The following is a 16,098-nucleotide window of genomic DNA, read 5'->3' as shown; positions in this document are numbered from 1 at the left end:
TCAATCTTTATTTAAAAACTCTGCAGAAAAGTAATGATGATGCAGACCTCACATCCATATTTTTTTTTTTCCTTGCAGAGTCATTGAGTTTATCCCCCATAAATGGTGATGTTCCAAGGCCACGGTTAAAGAGACGGGTCACCCAGGCTGGGCGTCCACGTTTGGAAGACTGGGAGTGCCGTCTGAAGACATTATTGCTCCGTGTTGGCGATTTGGGACTTGGCTATGACTCGGAGGAGAGCATCCTGTTCAAGTACTGCAGTGGGAGCTGTCCACGATCACGTACCAACCATGATCTGACACTTTCCAGGCTGCTACTAAAGAGCGACCTTCCATTCTTGCTAGACGAGAAGATTTTTGGAGGGCCATGCTGCAGACCAACACACTATGAAGATGTTGTATTCTTAGATGATAGTCACCAATGGCATACAGTGGAACAGCTGTCCGCTGCAGCCTGTGGTTGTGTGGGCTAAGCTGCAAAGAGTAGTTTAATCGGTGTAAAAGTGATAGCTTATTTAACATCTAAAACACATCAGCACTATAAATGTTGCTTTTAAAATGGGGTTGTAATGTGGAACATTGGTGCTGGGTTTTCCAGTCAGGCAGAAGATTACAATGTTTTAACCCAACTTCTCAGTTTCTGTTGGGTTAAACAAAGACTGACACATATGGTGGATATGGTATAAAATAAATTACGGGTCTTTGGGATGTTTGAGGTTATTAGAGAAAGAGGGTCATCTGTATCCAATAGCTCCTATTTCTCAGACATATCTTACATTAGGCTAAACCTATCGCTACTTTTTTTTTTTTGGTGCCAAAGTTTAAAAAAAAAAAAATCTATTTATAAACTGATAAATTATTTATTTATTCTTCTGCAAAGCTCAGAACAAAATTGAAAGTGTAAGAATAATATTAATAAAATATAAGTGCAAAGTATATGTTTTTTTAAAGTTTGTTTGTATGAAAGAGAGGCATACGGAAAACGGATTTTCTACATTGGTAGTGACAGGTTTTCTTATTTATACTTGTGTGATTACTTCTTTAAAGTGATTGTAAAGTTTAAAGAATTAAAGTCCAGTATCTAGAAATACTCTTAAAAACAAGGGCACTTTAATTCATTAAACTTTAAAAAAAAAAAAAAAAAAGTGTTTGTACATACTTAATTTTTCGCTACGGTAAACATACCGCCATTCCTCCACCTGCATCTCTGACTTTATTTTGCATATCGAAGACGAATAAGGCTTCCTCCAATCGCTGCGTGCCCCATGAGCTGGACGCCAATGGGGCACGCAAAGATTAGAGGAAACTGGATTTGTCAACATTCTACAAAATACAGAAGACGGTGAGGGCGGAGGATCAGCGGTCTATTTACCTAACAAAAAGTTGTTTTTGTTTTTTTTAAAGCGTATTTGTGAAGTTTAATTAATTAAAGTGCCCCTGTTTTTAAGAGTATTTTTAGATACTGGGCTTTAATTGATTAAACTTTACAATCACTATGTATTTGCACAAATCAGTAAGTATCCATGATGGGGAGATTTTATTTCATAATGATATGAATATTTGCACAGTTAAAACTCCCTTTTTTTTTCCTTTGATTTCTAAAACAAGTAAATTGTGCTTCAATTGACATTAGTGGATCCACTAAAAGACTGCCTCATAAGGTGTTTTTTTCATGGTAAAATGATCTATTAGGGGCAAGAAGGTAGAAGCATTAATTGTCAAGTGTAGTGGAATCATTTGAGGAAACCAGGTAATGATCATGTAATTTTGGACAGTACATGTGCATTTAGTTTTTAAAAAATGAGGCGTTTCACAGTATTGAAGAGCAATTATTAGATTCTTGGGAGTCTTAGTGTAGGGTCAATACATGTGAAGGTTTTATAGCCGACTTGTTTTGGAAACAATGAAGAAAATAGAATTATTACAATCAGACCTGAATAAATATGTTCTTATTTTACAAAAAAAATATTAAATCTTTGCTTTTGGCACTGTGCGATTCATTTAAAGAATAGTAACCTGATAAACTCATTAGAAAAGTCTTTTTATGATCAGTTGTAGCGTGTCTGCATATTTAAGACATTGATGCCCACCAAATATACTGTCAGCTGGGAGGTAGGTTTCTGCAGATGACAGAGATTCGACGCTCCCGAGGGATTCGTTCTCCATTGAATATAGATTCTTCATCCCGAAGAATTTCATGGGTAAAATTATAGCGAGCTAAACCACTGAACGGAAACAATGGAGAAAAAAAAAAGAGTTAACAGGAATATAACACAAAAATACAGAGTCCAGAACAAGGCTGAATTATTACCTTATTACAAAGTACAGCAAAATTAATGAAAATAATACAAATCTAATGATTTCAGGTGTCCTTTGTTATTAAAATCACTTGTCTGACAGAAATTGCTAATGAATTACTGTCTTTCGGTGGGTTAAAAATAAAAAAAAATATTTGTTTCCAAAACACACACACCTAGATTACGAGTTTTGCAGTAACAGGGGTGCAGTGCTAACGAGCAGTTTTCCCTCACCGCTCACTTGCAGACAGCGCTGGTATTACGGGTTTTTACAAACCCGGCGTTAGCCGCAGAAAAGTGAGCGTAGAGCAAAATTTTGCTCCACATCTCACCTCAATACCAACGCTGCTTACGGTAGCGGTGAGCTGGCAAAACGTGCTCGTGCACGATTTCCCCATAGGAATCAATGGGGGAGAGCCGGCTGAAAAAAAACTAACACCTGCAAAAAAGCAGCGTTCAGCTCTTAACGCAGCCCCATTGATTCCTATGGGGAAATACATTTTATGTCTACACCTAACACCCTAACATGAACCCCGAGTCTAAACACCCCTAATATTACACTTATTAACCCCTAATCTGCCGCCCCCGACATCGCCGACACCTACATTATATTATTAACCCCTAATCTGCGGCTCCGGACACCGCCGCTACCTACATTATACTTATTAACCCCTAATCTGCTGCCCCCAACATTGCTGACACCTACATTATATTTATTAACCCCTAATCTGCCGCCCCCAATGTCGCCGCCACCTATCTACACTTATTAACCCCTAATCTGCTGCCCCCAACGTCACCGACACTATATTAAAGTTCTTAACCCCTAAACCTAAGTCTAACCCTAACCCCCCCATAACTTAAATATAATTTAAATAAATCGGAAAAAAAATAAACTACAATTAACTAAATTATTCCTATTTAAAACTAAATACTTACCCCCCCAAAATAATAAAAAGTCCTACCCTATACTAAATTACAAATAGCCCTTAAAAGGGCCTTTTGTGGGGCATTGCCCCAAAGTAATCAGCTCTTTTACCTGTAAAAAAAAAGTACAATACCCACCCAACATTAAAATCCAACACCCAAACACCCAACCCTACTCTAAAACCCCCCCAATACCCCCTTAATAAAACCTAACACTAACCCCTTGAAGATCACCCTACCTTGAGAAGTCTTCACCCAACCGGGACGAAGTCCTCAACGAAGCCGGGCGAAGTGGTCCTCCAGACGGGCAGAAGTCTTCATCCATGCCGGGAAGAAGAGATCCTCCAGGCGGCATCTTCTATCTTCATCCATCCGGCGCGGAGCGGTTCCATCTTCAAGACATCTGACGCGGAGCATCCTCTTCAAACGACGTCCAACTGAAGAATGAAGGTTCCTTTAAATGACGTCATCCAAGATGGCGTCCCTTCAATTCGGATTGGCTGATAGAATTCTATCAGCCAATCGGAATTAAGGTAGAAAAAATCCTATTGGCTGATGCAATCAGCCAATAGGATTGAGCTCGCATTCTATTGGCTGATCCAATCAGCCAATAGAATGCGAGCTCAATCCTATTGGCTAACTGGATCAGCCAATAGGATTTAACTTCAATCCTATTGGCTGATTGCATCAACCGATAGAATTTTTTCTACCTTAATTCCGATTGGCTGATAGAATTCTATCAGCCAATCGGAATTGAAGGGACGCCATCTTGGATGACGTCATTTAAAAGAACCTTCATTCTTCAGTTGGACGTCGTTTGAAGAGGATGCTCCGCGTCGGATGTCTTAAAAATGGAGCCGCTCCGCGCCGGATGGATGAAGATAGAAGATGCCGCCTGGACTTCTGCCCGTCTGGAGGACCTCTTCTTCCCGGCTTGGATGAAGACTTCTGCCGTCTGGAGGACCACTTCGCCCGGCTTCGTTGAGGACTTCGGCCCGGTTGGTGAAGACTTCTCAAGGTAGGGTGATCTTCAAGGGGTTAGTGTTAGGTTTTATTAAGGGGGGTGGGTTTTAGAGTAGGGTTGGGTGTGTGGGTGGTGTACTTTTTTTACAGGCAAGAGCTGATTACTTTGGGGCAATGCCCTGCAAAAGGTCCTTTTAAGGGCTATTTGTAATTTAGTGTAGGGTATGGCTTTTTTTTATTTTGAGGAGCTTTTTTATTTTGTTAGGGGGATTAGAGTAGGTGTAATTAGTTTAAAATTCTTGTAATTATTTTATTATTTTCTGTAATTTAGTGTTTGTTTTTTTTGCGTACTTTAGATAATTTTTTTAAATTGTATTTAATTGTATTTAGTTTAGGCAATTAATTTAATTATAGTGTAGTGTTAGGTGTAATTGTAACATAGGTTAGGTTTTATTTTACAGGTAAATTTGTCTTTATTTTAGCTAGGTAGATAATAAATAGTTAATAACTATTTAATAACTATTGTACCTAGTTAAAATAAATACAAAGTTGCCTGTAAAATAAAAATAAACCCTAAACTAGATACAATGTAATTATTAGTTATATTGTAGCTATCTTAGGGTTTATTTTACAGGTAAGTATTTAGTTTTAAATAGGAATAATTTAGTTAATGATAGTAATTTTATTTAGATTTATTAAAATTATATTTCAGTTAGGGGGTGTTAGGTTTAGGGGTTAATAACTATTATAGTGGCGGCGGCGTTGGGGGCGGCAGATTAGGGGTTAATAAATGTAGGTAGGTGTCGGCGATGTTAGGGCAGGCAGATTAGGGGTTAATTAACTAGTGTTTGAGATGCGGGAGTGCGGCGGTTTAGGGGTTAATATATTTATTATAGTGGTGGCGATGTCCGGTTCGGGAGATTATGGGTTAAAAAATGTATTTTAGTGTTTGCGATGTGGGGGGGCATCGGTTTAGGGGTTAATAGGTAGTTTATAGGTGTTAGTGTACTTTTAAGCACTTTAGTTAAGAGTTTTATGCTACGGCGTTGTAGTGTAAAACTCTTAACTACTGACTTTTAAATGCGGTATCAGTCTTGACAGGAGAGGCTGTACCGCTCACTTTTGGTTAGACTCGTAATACCGGCGCTATGCAAGTCCCATCGAAAATATAGGATACGCAAATAAGTGGATTTGCGGTAGTTCCGAGTCTGGCCAAAAAAGTGAGCGGTGAGCCTGTCATTTCAAGACTCGTAATACCAGCGGGCGTTAAAAAGTAGTGTTGGGACCTCTCAACGCTGCTTTTTAACCCTAACGCACAACTCGTAATCTAGCCGACAGTTTTTTAAAGGGAAAGCATAGTCAAAATGAAACTTTCATGATTCAGATAGGGCATGCAAAAAAAACGTTTTAAACAACTTTACAATTTACTTTTATCATCAAATTTGATTTGTTCTCTTGGTATTCTTTGTTGAAAGATGACCCTAGGTAGGCTCATATGCTAATTTCTAAGCCCTTGAAGGCTGCCTTTTATCTCAGTGCATTTTGAGTTTTTCACAGCAAAACAGTGCTAGTTCATGTGTGTTGTATAGATCACATTTTGTATATATATATATATATATATATATATATATATATATATATATATATATATATATATATATATATATGTGATGCACCGAAATGGAAATTCTGGACCGAAAATATATATATTACACATACATATACATCTCTAGACGTATATATCTCTATGTTAAAGATCTTTGCGTTTTTTTTTTTTTTTAAACACCTGAGACCTCATATTTTTGAGGCCTTTTAACTTTTTTGTTCACTATTTGTTTTTAGATGGTGTTATTATGAGGGTAACTGTACTTTGTAATGTATTTTTGGTTTGTTTTGTAACACTTTTTTGTTTTGCGAAACATTAACCAGAGCTCTGAAAACACAGTAATCATTCTAGTGTAAATTGTGATTGCGCTCAAGAGATCGTGCTTACTTTCCACTTGTAATAAGAGTGGAAAACTCAACGCGCGCAAACAACCGCAATATAACCCTGTTAGCGCTCCACTCGTAATCTGGCCCTAATTTGGACAAGCGGAGATTCTGTACTAGAGTAAAACAATTCTCTCAGTTTCATCTTTGTAGTTTCAAATGATACTGTGTGCTTGAACTGATCTGTTATTTTTTGAGTGCTGCATTGGTATGAAATGGACAAATTCGTCTTCTGACAATATCGTTGTCAGGACACTGAAAGAAACTGCCCTATTCCTTAGCAACGATACTGAAAAAATCGTTATCACTAGGTCCAAAACTCAATACGATCTCATATTCCCCATTTTGTTTTATTAATATACTGTTACCCCACTTTGGAAACCCTTGCATTTGCTCCCAACCTCCTCAAGCACTTTATGTTAGCTATTCACATTTCCAAATGGTGCCCAGAGTGTATAATCTTTTTACATGTAAAATAAGTATCAGTCCTTGTCTCTCACCTGAGTACATAAAGGCAACGTCTAGGAAGCAGCAAGTCTGCTCGTTCCTCTTGGTTATCCACAGAGACCAAGCGCATAATGCTAGCGGACAGTAAACATATTCCAGCAATGGTGCTACCACAAAACTGGCAAAAGAAAAAGAAATATAAAGACAACCACTTTTTGTTTGCATCACAAAGCATATATGTGATCTAGTAAAAGGTTTGTCTCTTTGGTTAAATGGATGAAATTTAAAGGGACAGTCAAGTATAAATTAAACTTTCATTATTCAGATAGGACTTTTAATTTTAATTGACTTTCCAATTTACTTTTATCATCAAATTTGCTTTTGTCTCTTGGTATTCTTAGTTTAAACTAAACATAGGTAGGCTCATATGCTAATTTCTAAGACTTTGAGGGCTGCCTCTTATCACATGCTTTTTAAATCTCTTTTCAACACAAAGAGACAGAAAGTACACGTGGGCCATATAGATAACACTGTGTTCAGGCACAGAAAGTTATTTAAGATCTAGCACAAAACAATGCTAAATTTAAGACAATAGATAATAAACAGTCACAGTCATGTGATCAGGGGGCTGGAAGAAGGTTCCTAGATACAAGGTAATCACAGAGGTAAAAAGTATATTAATATAACTGTGTTGGTTATGCAAAACTGGGGAATGAGTAATAAAGGGATTATCTATCTTTTAAAACAATAACAATTCTATGGTTGACAGTCCCTTTAAAGATACTATACAAATTAAAGGGCCAATATAATTGAAAAATTAGATGCTGTACTTGTTAGAGCATGTCGCTTTAAGACTAGCAACCCTGCACCTCAATGTGCTCAAAGGGACATTCCAGGCACAATTGGAATCCACTTGGATGCATTTGAGTTTTGAATAGAAGCATTTTTGTAATGTACACGTATTAGCAAAAATGCTTCTAATAAAAGCTATTACTGTTTCAAAAGCATATTTAAGTATGCACCGTGCACCAGCATTTTAAACTCAGCACTTGCTCAGAGAGCCTTAGGTGCTTATACTATCGGGTAATAACTCAATTTGTTTATTGCTGACATGATACATGCCCCACTGGCACTCTGAGCAGCTGCAGTATGTATCTAGCTATGCTTCACATGCACAGAAAAATGTTCCCAGCACTGGGACCATGCTGCCACTTCACCCTCTGCACCAATGGTAGTTCAGCCCCTGTTCCCAATGACTTTTTATATAAGCTGCATAGTATTAACTGTACTGAAATTTGGGTTTATTTTTGCACTTGAAATAGCTGTTTGTATGTATTTTCATTGTTGAAAACACCTCATAATGAAAAACTCAATCCATCTATAAGATTTGGTTTGTTGCAAAATGAGAGCCAGATAAGATAAGAAAGTCTGCTGTTCCTGTAGGCTCAGTACTTTTAAATGGGAATATTCCTGAAAAAAATGGGCTGCAGTTTCAAAAATGTAAAGGGAGATATTTCAAATACAAACATAAACCCAAAGGAGTGATTGTGCTCCTTTCACAATGGAAGTAAAATAAGGACAATACGGTTATGAAATAATTTAAAAGGTATTAAATTGTGCTCATACCTTCACACTATCAACATGTGCTTTGATGTATCCATCTTTCTTGAGGTCTAGAACATGGACAAGAGACAGTTGTTCTTCCCCCGGGGCAAATACTTTCTCCCTTACCCTCTGTATTATTGTAGAGTTCTGTGGAGACCAATGCAAGCGCTCTGTCTCACGGAAACCATGAATAGCCTGTAGGAAAGTTTAAAAGATGCAATTCTAAGTGAAGGGTGACAATGTTTAGAAAGTGAGGCAAGATAGAAACAAATAAATAATGAGCAAGGTTATTTATAGATAATGAAACATTTGAAAGGAAAGGGGGGGAAACAGTTCTACACATAATGAGAAGGAGCAGGCAGATTGGGAAGCAAGGATGAGGGTATGGAATTAAAGGTATATGTTAAATCAAAATAAACAAAACAAATAAACAGATTGGGTTAAAAGACAGCAGGCAACTTACTTGTTTTCTTGCTAAATGAGCACTTAGAAATTCTCAGTGTAGCCACTGATTGTAGCTATATAAGAGAGCTACCACTAGAGAGCTTAGGTTCTACTCTCACATGATTTTTGCAGCAAAAGTCATTGACTGAGCAAGGCAATAAACAGACTGCAGATTTTATAAGTGTCTCCTACCATCACTTCAATTGAAAATCAGCACGTTTGGCTTCCTGTAGATACCACAATCCCCTTGTGGGATTGTGACAGGAAGTAATGGACCCTTCACAAATGAAGTTAAAAAAAAACATAAACAAAAAGTAAAATCCTTTTAAAATGATAAATAATACATTTTGCAATGATTTATATGAAAGTGAATGTAAACTTTGAGAAATCTGTGCTAGGTTTTTAAAAATTCTATTAAAAAAAGGGGCACATTCATTCATCAAAGTTTACAATTTAGCCGTTTTGTTAAAATACCTTTTCTTCTTGCAAAGCCGGAGCAGCGTCTCTTCATAGGTCAAAAATGAAGACTCCGGCTTCCTCCAATCATGGCATGGCCTCAGGCAAGCCGTGATTGGAGGGAGCCAGATTCGTCATTGCTGACAAAAGAAGAGACGAGCAACGGGCGGGGGAAGCGCTGCTCTGGCTTTGCAAGAAGAAAAAGAATTTTAACAAAACGTTTAAATTGTAAACTTTGATGAATGAAAGTGCCCCTGTTTTTAATAGAATTTTTAAAAACCGGACACACATTCCTCAAAGTGTACATTCACTTTAAGTATAACCCGCTGCTTTGTGTTGTTTATTACAATTAAACTGTTTTTTTTGTTAAGGGTCCTTAGAGTAAAAAAAAATAAAAAAATAAGTACATGCTCTAATCAGTTAGAGCAGTGTTTCTTAACCACGGTCCTAAAGTACCCCAACAGGCCAGGTTTTCATTATAGCTGAACCAATGCAAAGGTGACCAGTGTTACAGCTGACAAGTAACCAGTAAGTGAAAAAGAATATGAAAAGTGTGTGAAGCAGAAAACGATAAAGAAACATAGATGAAATCCAAGAGAAGATGAAGTGATGAAGGTGCACTCAATACCTATGAAACTGCTGAACAATAAGAAAAATGTGGTCTGAATCTGTGAGTACATGTATATCCTGTGACAGTAGAGAGATGGAGGGAAAGTAACAAATACACAGAGGCACGTGATGAAGTGAAAGGAACGGGATATAATGTCAGGTAATTATTAACAAGACATTGATAGCAAGAAGATGAAGAGGTAGGTAATGAGTCAGAAGACACAATGGTTTAAAATGAGAAGATATGCAAAGCCAAATGAGGAGGGGAAAATGAGAATATTCAGAGGCAAGCAGTGAAGTAAAATGGGTAGGGTTTCAATAAGCCCACACCTGTTCTCATTATACATTTTTTTTTATATAGGTTGTAGAGACAACTAAAAGGTATAGGTGCACAGTATAACTTAAAGGGACATGAACACACATTTTTTTATTCATGATGTTTTTAAACAACTTTCAAATTTACTTCTATGATCTATTTTCTTTAATTCTCTTGGTATCCTTTGGTATCCTTTGTTAAAGGGCGCAGAAATGCACTACTGGTTTCTAACGGAACACATAGGTGAGCCAATGACAATCGGTATATATATATGCAGCCACCAATCAGCAGCTAGAACCTAGGTTCTTTGCTGTTCCTGAGCTTGACTAGATAAACCTTTCAGCAAAGGATAACAAGAGAAGGAAGCAAATTAAAAAATAGAAGTAAATTGGAAAGTTGTTTAAAATCATGAATGTCTAATTATGACTTTACTGTCCCGTTAATTTAAAAGCATGATATAACCAAATGTATTACAGTAAGAGTTTAACTTGTAAACCTTGCAAATAAACTTACCGGCTTTAGCCTACATATGGTGCTAACAAACACCTTTATCATGTATATTTAGAAATAGTGGGTCACAGTTTTTTCTTGTTTGTAAAATTGCAAATAAAAATGTGAATTGAGAAAAGTGTAGAGACTAGAAAGGTAAATCATAAAATTATAATTAAATTAATACAAAGAAGAAAAACTAAGCTGTGTAAAGTGTGTTGAAAAGTAAAAGGCAGTACTGATAAAGACCGCTGCAAAAACATTTCAGGGGCAAAATGTGCAGCAGGAGAAAGAGTTGTTTGTTATAAGCTGCACATTATTTTAATAATGATGGTTCGTTTGCATCAAAGAAGTAGCTCAAGAAAGGGCAAATGTTTAGATCCAATGATCAAAATTCACACAGATGTTAGAAAATGAGACAGACAATGATAAATAATAATTTGAAATATAGCTACAAATGTTGTTAAAGCAAAATAATTGGGATAGTGGAAATGTGACAAGGAGCACAGAATGGAACAAGGGTAAATATAATAAGGATAAAATACAGAGGTCTGCATTGTTTTTTACAGAAAATGTTGTGAGCCAGGTGACATTATGAAGTAGCCAGGTGGGAGCAGGGTAATACTTACTCTCGTATAACACACACCACGCTCTCATATCTCAATGTGACCCAATAAATATGGTGTCGCAAGTCGGGACCCATAGTTTAAAGAACCCTGACCGAATCTGTTAGAGTATGTCATTTTAACGCTAAGGAAGGGATTAAACATATGCTTAAAGTTCCACTCAGTACCTGCAGAGAACTGCTGGTCCCAAGTGGAAACTGCCTGAACCAATCAGCAGTGCTAGTCACATGACCCAGCTGTGCAACTAGCACTGCTGATTGGATCAACGGCAGTTTCTGCCTGGGACCAACAGTGCTCTGCAGGTCTTTAACTATGTGTTTAACCCTTTTGCTGGGATTTAACGCATAGCATTAGCATTGCTGCTGTTAAAATTACATGCTTTAACAGATTAGAGCATGTAATTTTAACACTATAATGGCCCTTGAAAACTGCCCCAGCACAAATTAACATAGTTCATTAGATTTTCCTGACACATCTGACCATCTCCTGCATACAAACTTCACGTTTTTATGCAGGAGATAGTCAGATGTGTCAGGAAAATCTAATGAACTAGATACTAGAATGTTAAAGGGGCATTAAACACTAAAAAAAATTATCAGGTTTTATGGATTGATCATAACTAGGGATCGCAGCAGGAGGGATCTAGGAAGACGTGTCTACTTCAACCTGTTAAAAACATCCGCTGTGGAACAGAGCTTCCAACCCTGAGCCATTGAAACTTACCTCATACGATTTATATATATATATATATATATATATATATATATATATATATATATATATATATAAGAAAAAAAGAAAAAAGAAAAAAAAGCACCGGTGTCCTGATGATTTTTGCTACCCTCTCAGTGTGCATGCACACACTTACGTCACTGCATTCCACATGTTGTAAAGCATGTGTGGAATGCTGTGATGCATGTGCGCTCATGCTAGATATGAAAACTAAACAGTTTTTACAACTCCATTATCAGCACAATTAAAGGTTACTCCACTATTATAATACATTAATAAAATAATTATTAGTTTCATTCATCATTCTTTATATATTTTGATTGGACCAAAGTTATTACGTTTTTAAAGTCTATTTCATAGCGTCATATATTCAACCCTGATATATATATATATATATATATATATATATATATATATATATATTTATTTCTTATCACGTTGATTGAGATCTCCAATTGAAATCCAGGCCATTAGGCAACCTGGACTCTTTGTCACCCCCTCTTCATCAAAAGGGCATGGGCGAATCAGTTTACTTTATAAGGAACAACATATGCGAGCCTAAACTTCTGACGTAAGGAGTAGGTGGGACCACTTTCTAGTATAATGAGATATTAGAGCAGGAAATCACAGATGGGAGGAGCGAGGAACGGGTAAAACAAATTTTTTAAAACAATGCGATTTATTATTTGGATTAAGATTTAACCTTTGAAAAATTCGCGACTACACTTAAAAACAGACAGGCTGTGTATAGATTGAAAGAAAACTTCTCAACTTTACCATCACTTTAAGTTAAAGGGACACTAAACCCAAAAACTTCCTTTCATTATTCAGATAGAGAATACAATTTTAAACAACATTCCAATGTACTTCTATTATCTAATTTGCTTCATTCTTTAAATATCCTTTGTTAAAGAAATAGCAATGCACATGGGTGAGCCAATCACACAAGGCATCTATATGCAGCAACTAATCAGCAGCTACTGAGCCTATCTAGATATGCTTTTCAGCAAAGTATATCAATAGAATGAAGCAAATTAGATAATAGAAGTAAATTAGAAAGTTGTTTAAAATTGTATGCTTTTTCTAAATCATGAAAGAAAAAATTTGGTTTTAATGTCCCTTTAATGAATTTAGGAGTAACCTTTAATTGTGATGATAATGGAGTTGCAAATTACAGTTGGAGAAACGGTTTAGTTAATTTTATTTACATATCGAAGGTGCACATGGCGCCCATGCACAAACAAAGCATCGAAATTTGCTCTCTACCTGTTGAATTTTGCTACCCTCTCAGTGCGCATGAGAGCACATACATCACTGCATTCCACACATGCTTTACAACATATGTGGAATGGAGTGACGTAAGCGTGCGCATGCGGCACTGACAAGGTAGCAAGATTCCACTGATGCTCTAAAATTTTCAAGGCCCTCATAAGAATGCTGGACCACGTCACTTCCGGTGACACCGCTCACCTGTGTGACCTGCAAACTTCTTCACTACAGATGCGCTCCACTGCGTTACAACATTCCAAACGCTGCAGTCCAGCATTCTTATGTATATATATACACGATGGGCAATGTAATTCCCCCATCTTCACTTTTTTTTTTAACCTCTTCCTGGGGGGTTCCCTGCTGATTCTCTGGCATCCATCCCAAGTGAACCTTGCAGAATGAGGTTTACAAGGGGTCCTTTGCCCCCCTTGAACCCCCAGGCATAGGAAAAAAAGATAGTGAAGATGGGGGAATTACAGTGCCCATCGTATATAGGGTTGATGAAGTGACTAGATGAAGCACATGCGCTCTGAGAGGATTTGCTGTCAGACAGTTGAACGGTGTCACCGGCAGTGACGCGGTCCACGGTCCAGCATTCTTATGGGTCCTGGCAAATTTTTGAACACCAGGTAGACATAGTTGCCAACATTTAAAAAAAAAATCTAGGGACACTTTGCAGCAGAGCAAGCAAGCGGGTTACTGGAGTATTTACGACCTACTGTTCAACTGCTCCGCCCACTCAGTTCTGCAATCAAAACACACCCATTTGAAAGTAATAGTATAATTTAGACTTATCCATAGTTTATTATACAGATTACAGCACCAAGCTCTTACACCTACCCAGTCTCTGGAACACATTCTGGGCATATGGTTATTTTTACAACACAGCATCAAAAGAAGAAAGAAATATATAAATAATATGTGAACCCATTGAATAATAATAATAACAATATTCCATTAGGAATGAATTATATTTAAATAATACACTATATCTATTTATCATCTATCTATCTGTATATATGTATGTGTGTGTGTATATATATATATATATATATATATATATATATATATATATATATATATATATATATATATATATACACACATACACACAACAAATGTTGTGCAAAAGAGATTTTTAGGGACATTTCCAGGGACAAAAAAAATCCAGGGACATACAACAAAATCCAGGGACTGTCCCTGGAAATCAGGGATTTGTTGGCAACTATAGAAAAATCGAAATTACACCGGTACTCATGATTATTGATTGATATATTATGCTCAGTAACCTCGACAAAATTAGTGAAGGGACATATTGTGCAGCCTCCTTTTATAAAACTAGAGTATGTACATGATGATTACAAATATTACCTGTTATGAGATTTCAGAGGTGGTGGTACTCAGCACTAGTGAGTAACCACACACAAAAAAGCTTTGTATAAATAACCCTGTAAGGCAGCTGCTACTTTTCATTAGCACCCTTATGAAAATCCTTTAAATTGAAGCATTAACTCGCTACAATTCACATACTTTATTATTAATAATTATACCTCGTCCCAGTGTCCAGTCTCATAACGTTTTCTCCTTAGTACTGGCTCTAGTTCTACCAAGAGGGTTTCCTCCTCCTCTGGTGAAACGAAATCGTGTTGGACATTAAGACCGGAGAGACTTCTAAGTACGGAGGGAGAGGACGGAATAATTTGAGCTTCCGTAGAAAGGGAACCTAGAGAAGCGGAGAAGGGTCTGGGGCAGCATATTGAAAGAGCCACGAAAGGGTGCAAGCTCCGCGGCCTACAAAAAACCCGGAGCAGGAGCAGCATGTTACCAGGGAAACCACTGACAGCTATGGGCGCCGCCATATTGTGACCTTGCAGAGCATCCTGGGAGAGTGCATCAGTGTCTAGTTTGCATAGCAAAGGCGGGGAGTTTTAAATGTAGAAATAATGTAAATGTACGTGTTTATCAGTTCTCGTGATCTTGTGAAATGGATTGTTTCCCTCCTCTGTCGGTCACTGGTAGTGTTTTAAAATGTGAAGTGTATAAATAAAGAACTATCAACACATTATGGTTGTAACTTATTTCTTCGTCTTTACGTTGATAACATTGTGATGCCAATGAGATTTGGACATGGTACTGAAATGTAATGGTCAGAGTTTGCATCACACACGGTGTATTCTGGTCAAACGTTTTATCATTTCTACGGCGAATACATTGCAAGTTATATGATTGTATAGAAGTTGTAGACTGCCGTTTTAAGCATATCTGGCAAAAATATATACTATTAACTAACCCTTGTAATTTTATAACTGCTTAAATACAATTCTACAAAATATATATTAAAAAAAAACCTCACAAACCAAATATATAGAATAACTAACCTAATTGTGTGTGCAATTAATTCACTAACACTGGAAACAGAACTTTTTAAAAAAGACAAATACTTTGAGGTTTTAATATGAAATCTTAATTACAAACACTTTGAGATTTTAATATAAAATGTTTAATTATGAGTATTAAAACAACTTGCCCCATTTAGTCTACTCTGAAAATACTCAGGTTTCCCTTTCCTTATATGCTGAGGACAATTAGGGACATATAAAGTGTGCAAACAATGGCTGTGTGCAGTAACTACTTAAAGGGACACTGTACCCAAATTTTTTCTTTCGTGATTCAGATAGAGCATGACATTTTAAGCAACTTTCTAATTTACTCCTATTATAAATTTTTCTTCATTCTCTTGGTAACTTTATTTGAAATGCAAGATAGTAAGTTTAGATGCCGGCCCATTTTTGGTGATCAACCTGGGTTGTTCTTGCTGATTGGTGGATAAACTCATCCACCAATAAAAAAGTGCTGTCCATAGTTCTGAATTTAAAAAAAAGCTTAGATGTCTTCTTTTTAAAATAAAGATAGCAAGAGAACAAAGAAAAAT

At 36.8% G+C, this 16,098-nt stretch overlaps 1 protein-coding gene across 1 annotated transcript; it reads right to left on the bottom strand.

The window, feature by feature from the left end:
- Positions 1-840: 840 nt before the first annotated feature.
- Positions 841-15,041, bottom strand: ALKBH7 (alkB homolog 7). Its single transcript, XM_053716093.1, has 4 exons — positions 14,717-15,041; positions 8,247-8,420; positions 6,674-6,798; positions 841-2,225 (listed from the first exon to the last, which is right to left on the bottom strand). The coding sequence occupies exons 1-4, from the start codon at positions 15,023-15,025 to the stop codon at positions 2,102-2,104; spliced, it is 732 nt and encodes a 243-aa protein (XP_053572068.1). The 5' UTR covers positions 15,026-15,041; the 3' UTR covers positions 841-2,101.
- Between the last annotated feature and the right edge of the window lie 1,057 nt (positions 15,042-16,098).

The sequence above is a fragment of the Bombina bombina genome, chromosome 6 (genome assembly GCF_027579735.1).
Source record: "Bombina bombina isolate aBomBom1 chromosome 6, aBomBom1.pri, whole genome shotgun sequence".
Classification (NCBI taxonomy): Eukaryota; Metazoa; Chordata; class Amphibia; order Anura; family Bombinatoridae; genus Bombina; species Bombina bombina.
The sequence above is the reverse complement of the archived record's forward strand: the minus strand, read 5'-3'. Positions and strand labels throughout refer to the sequence as shown.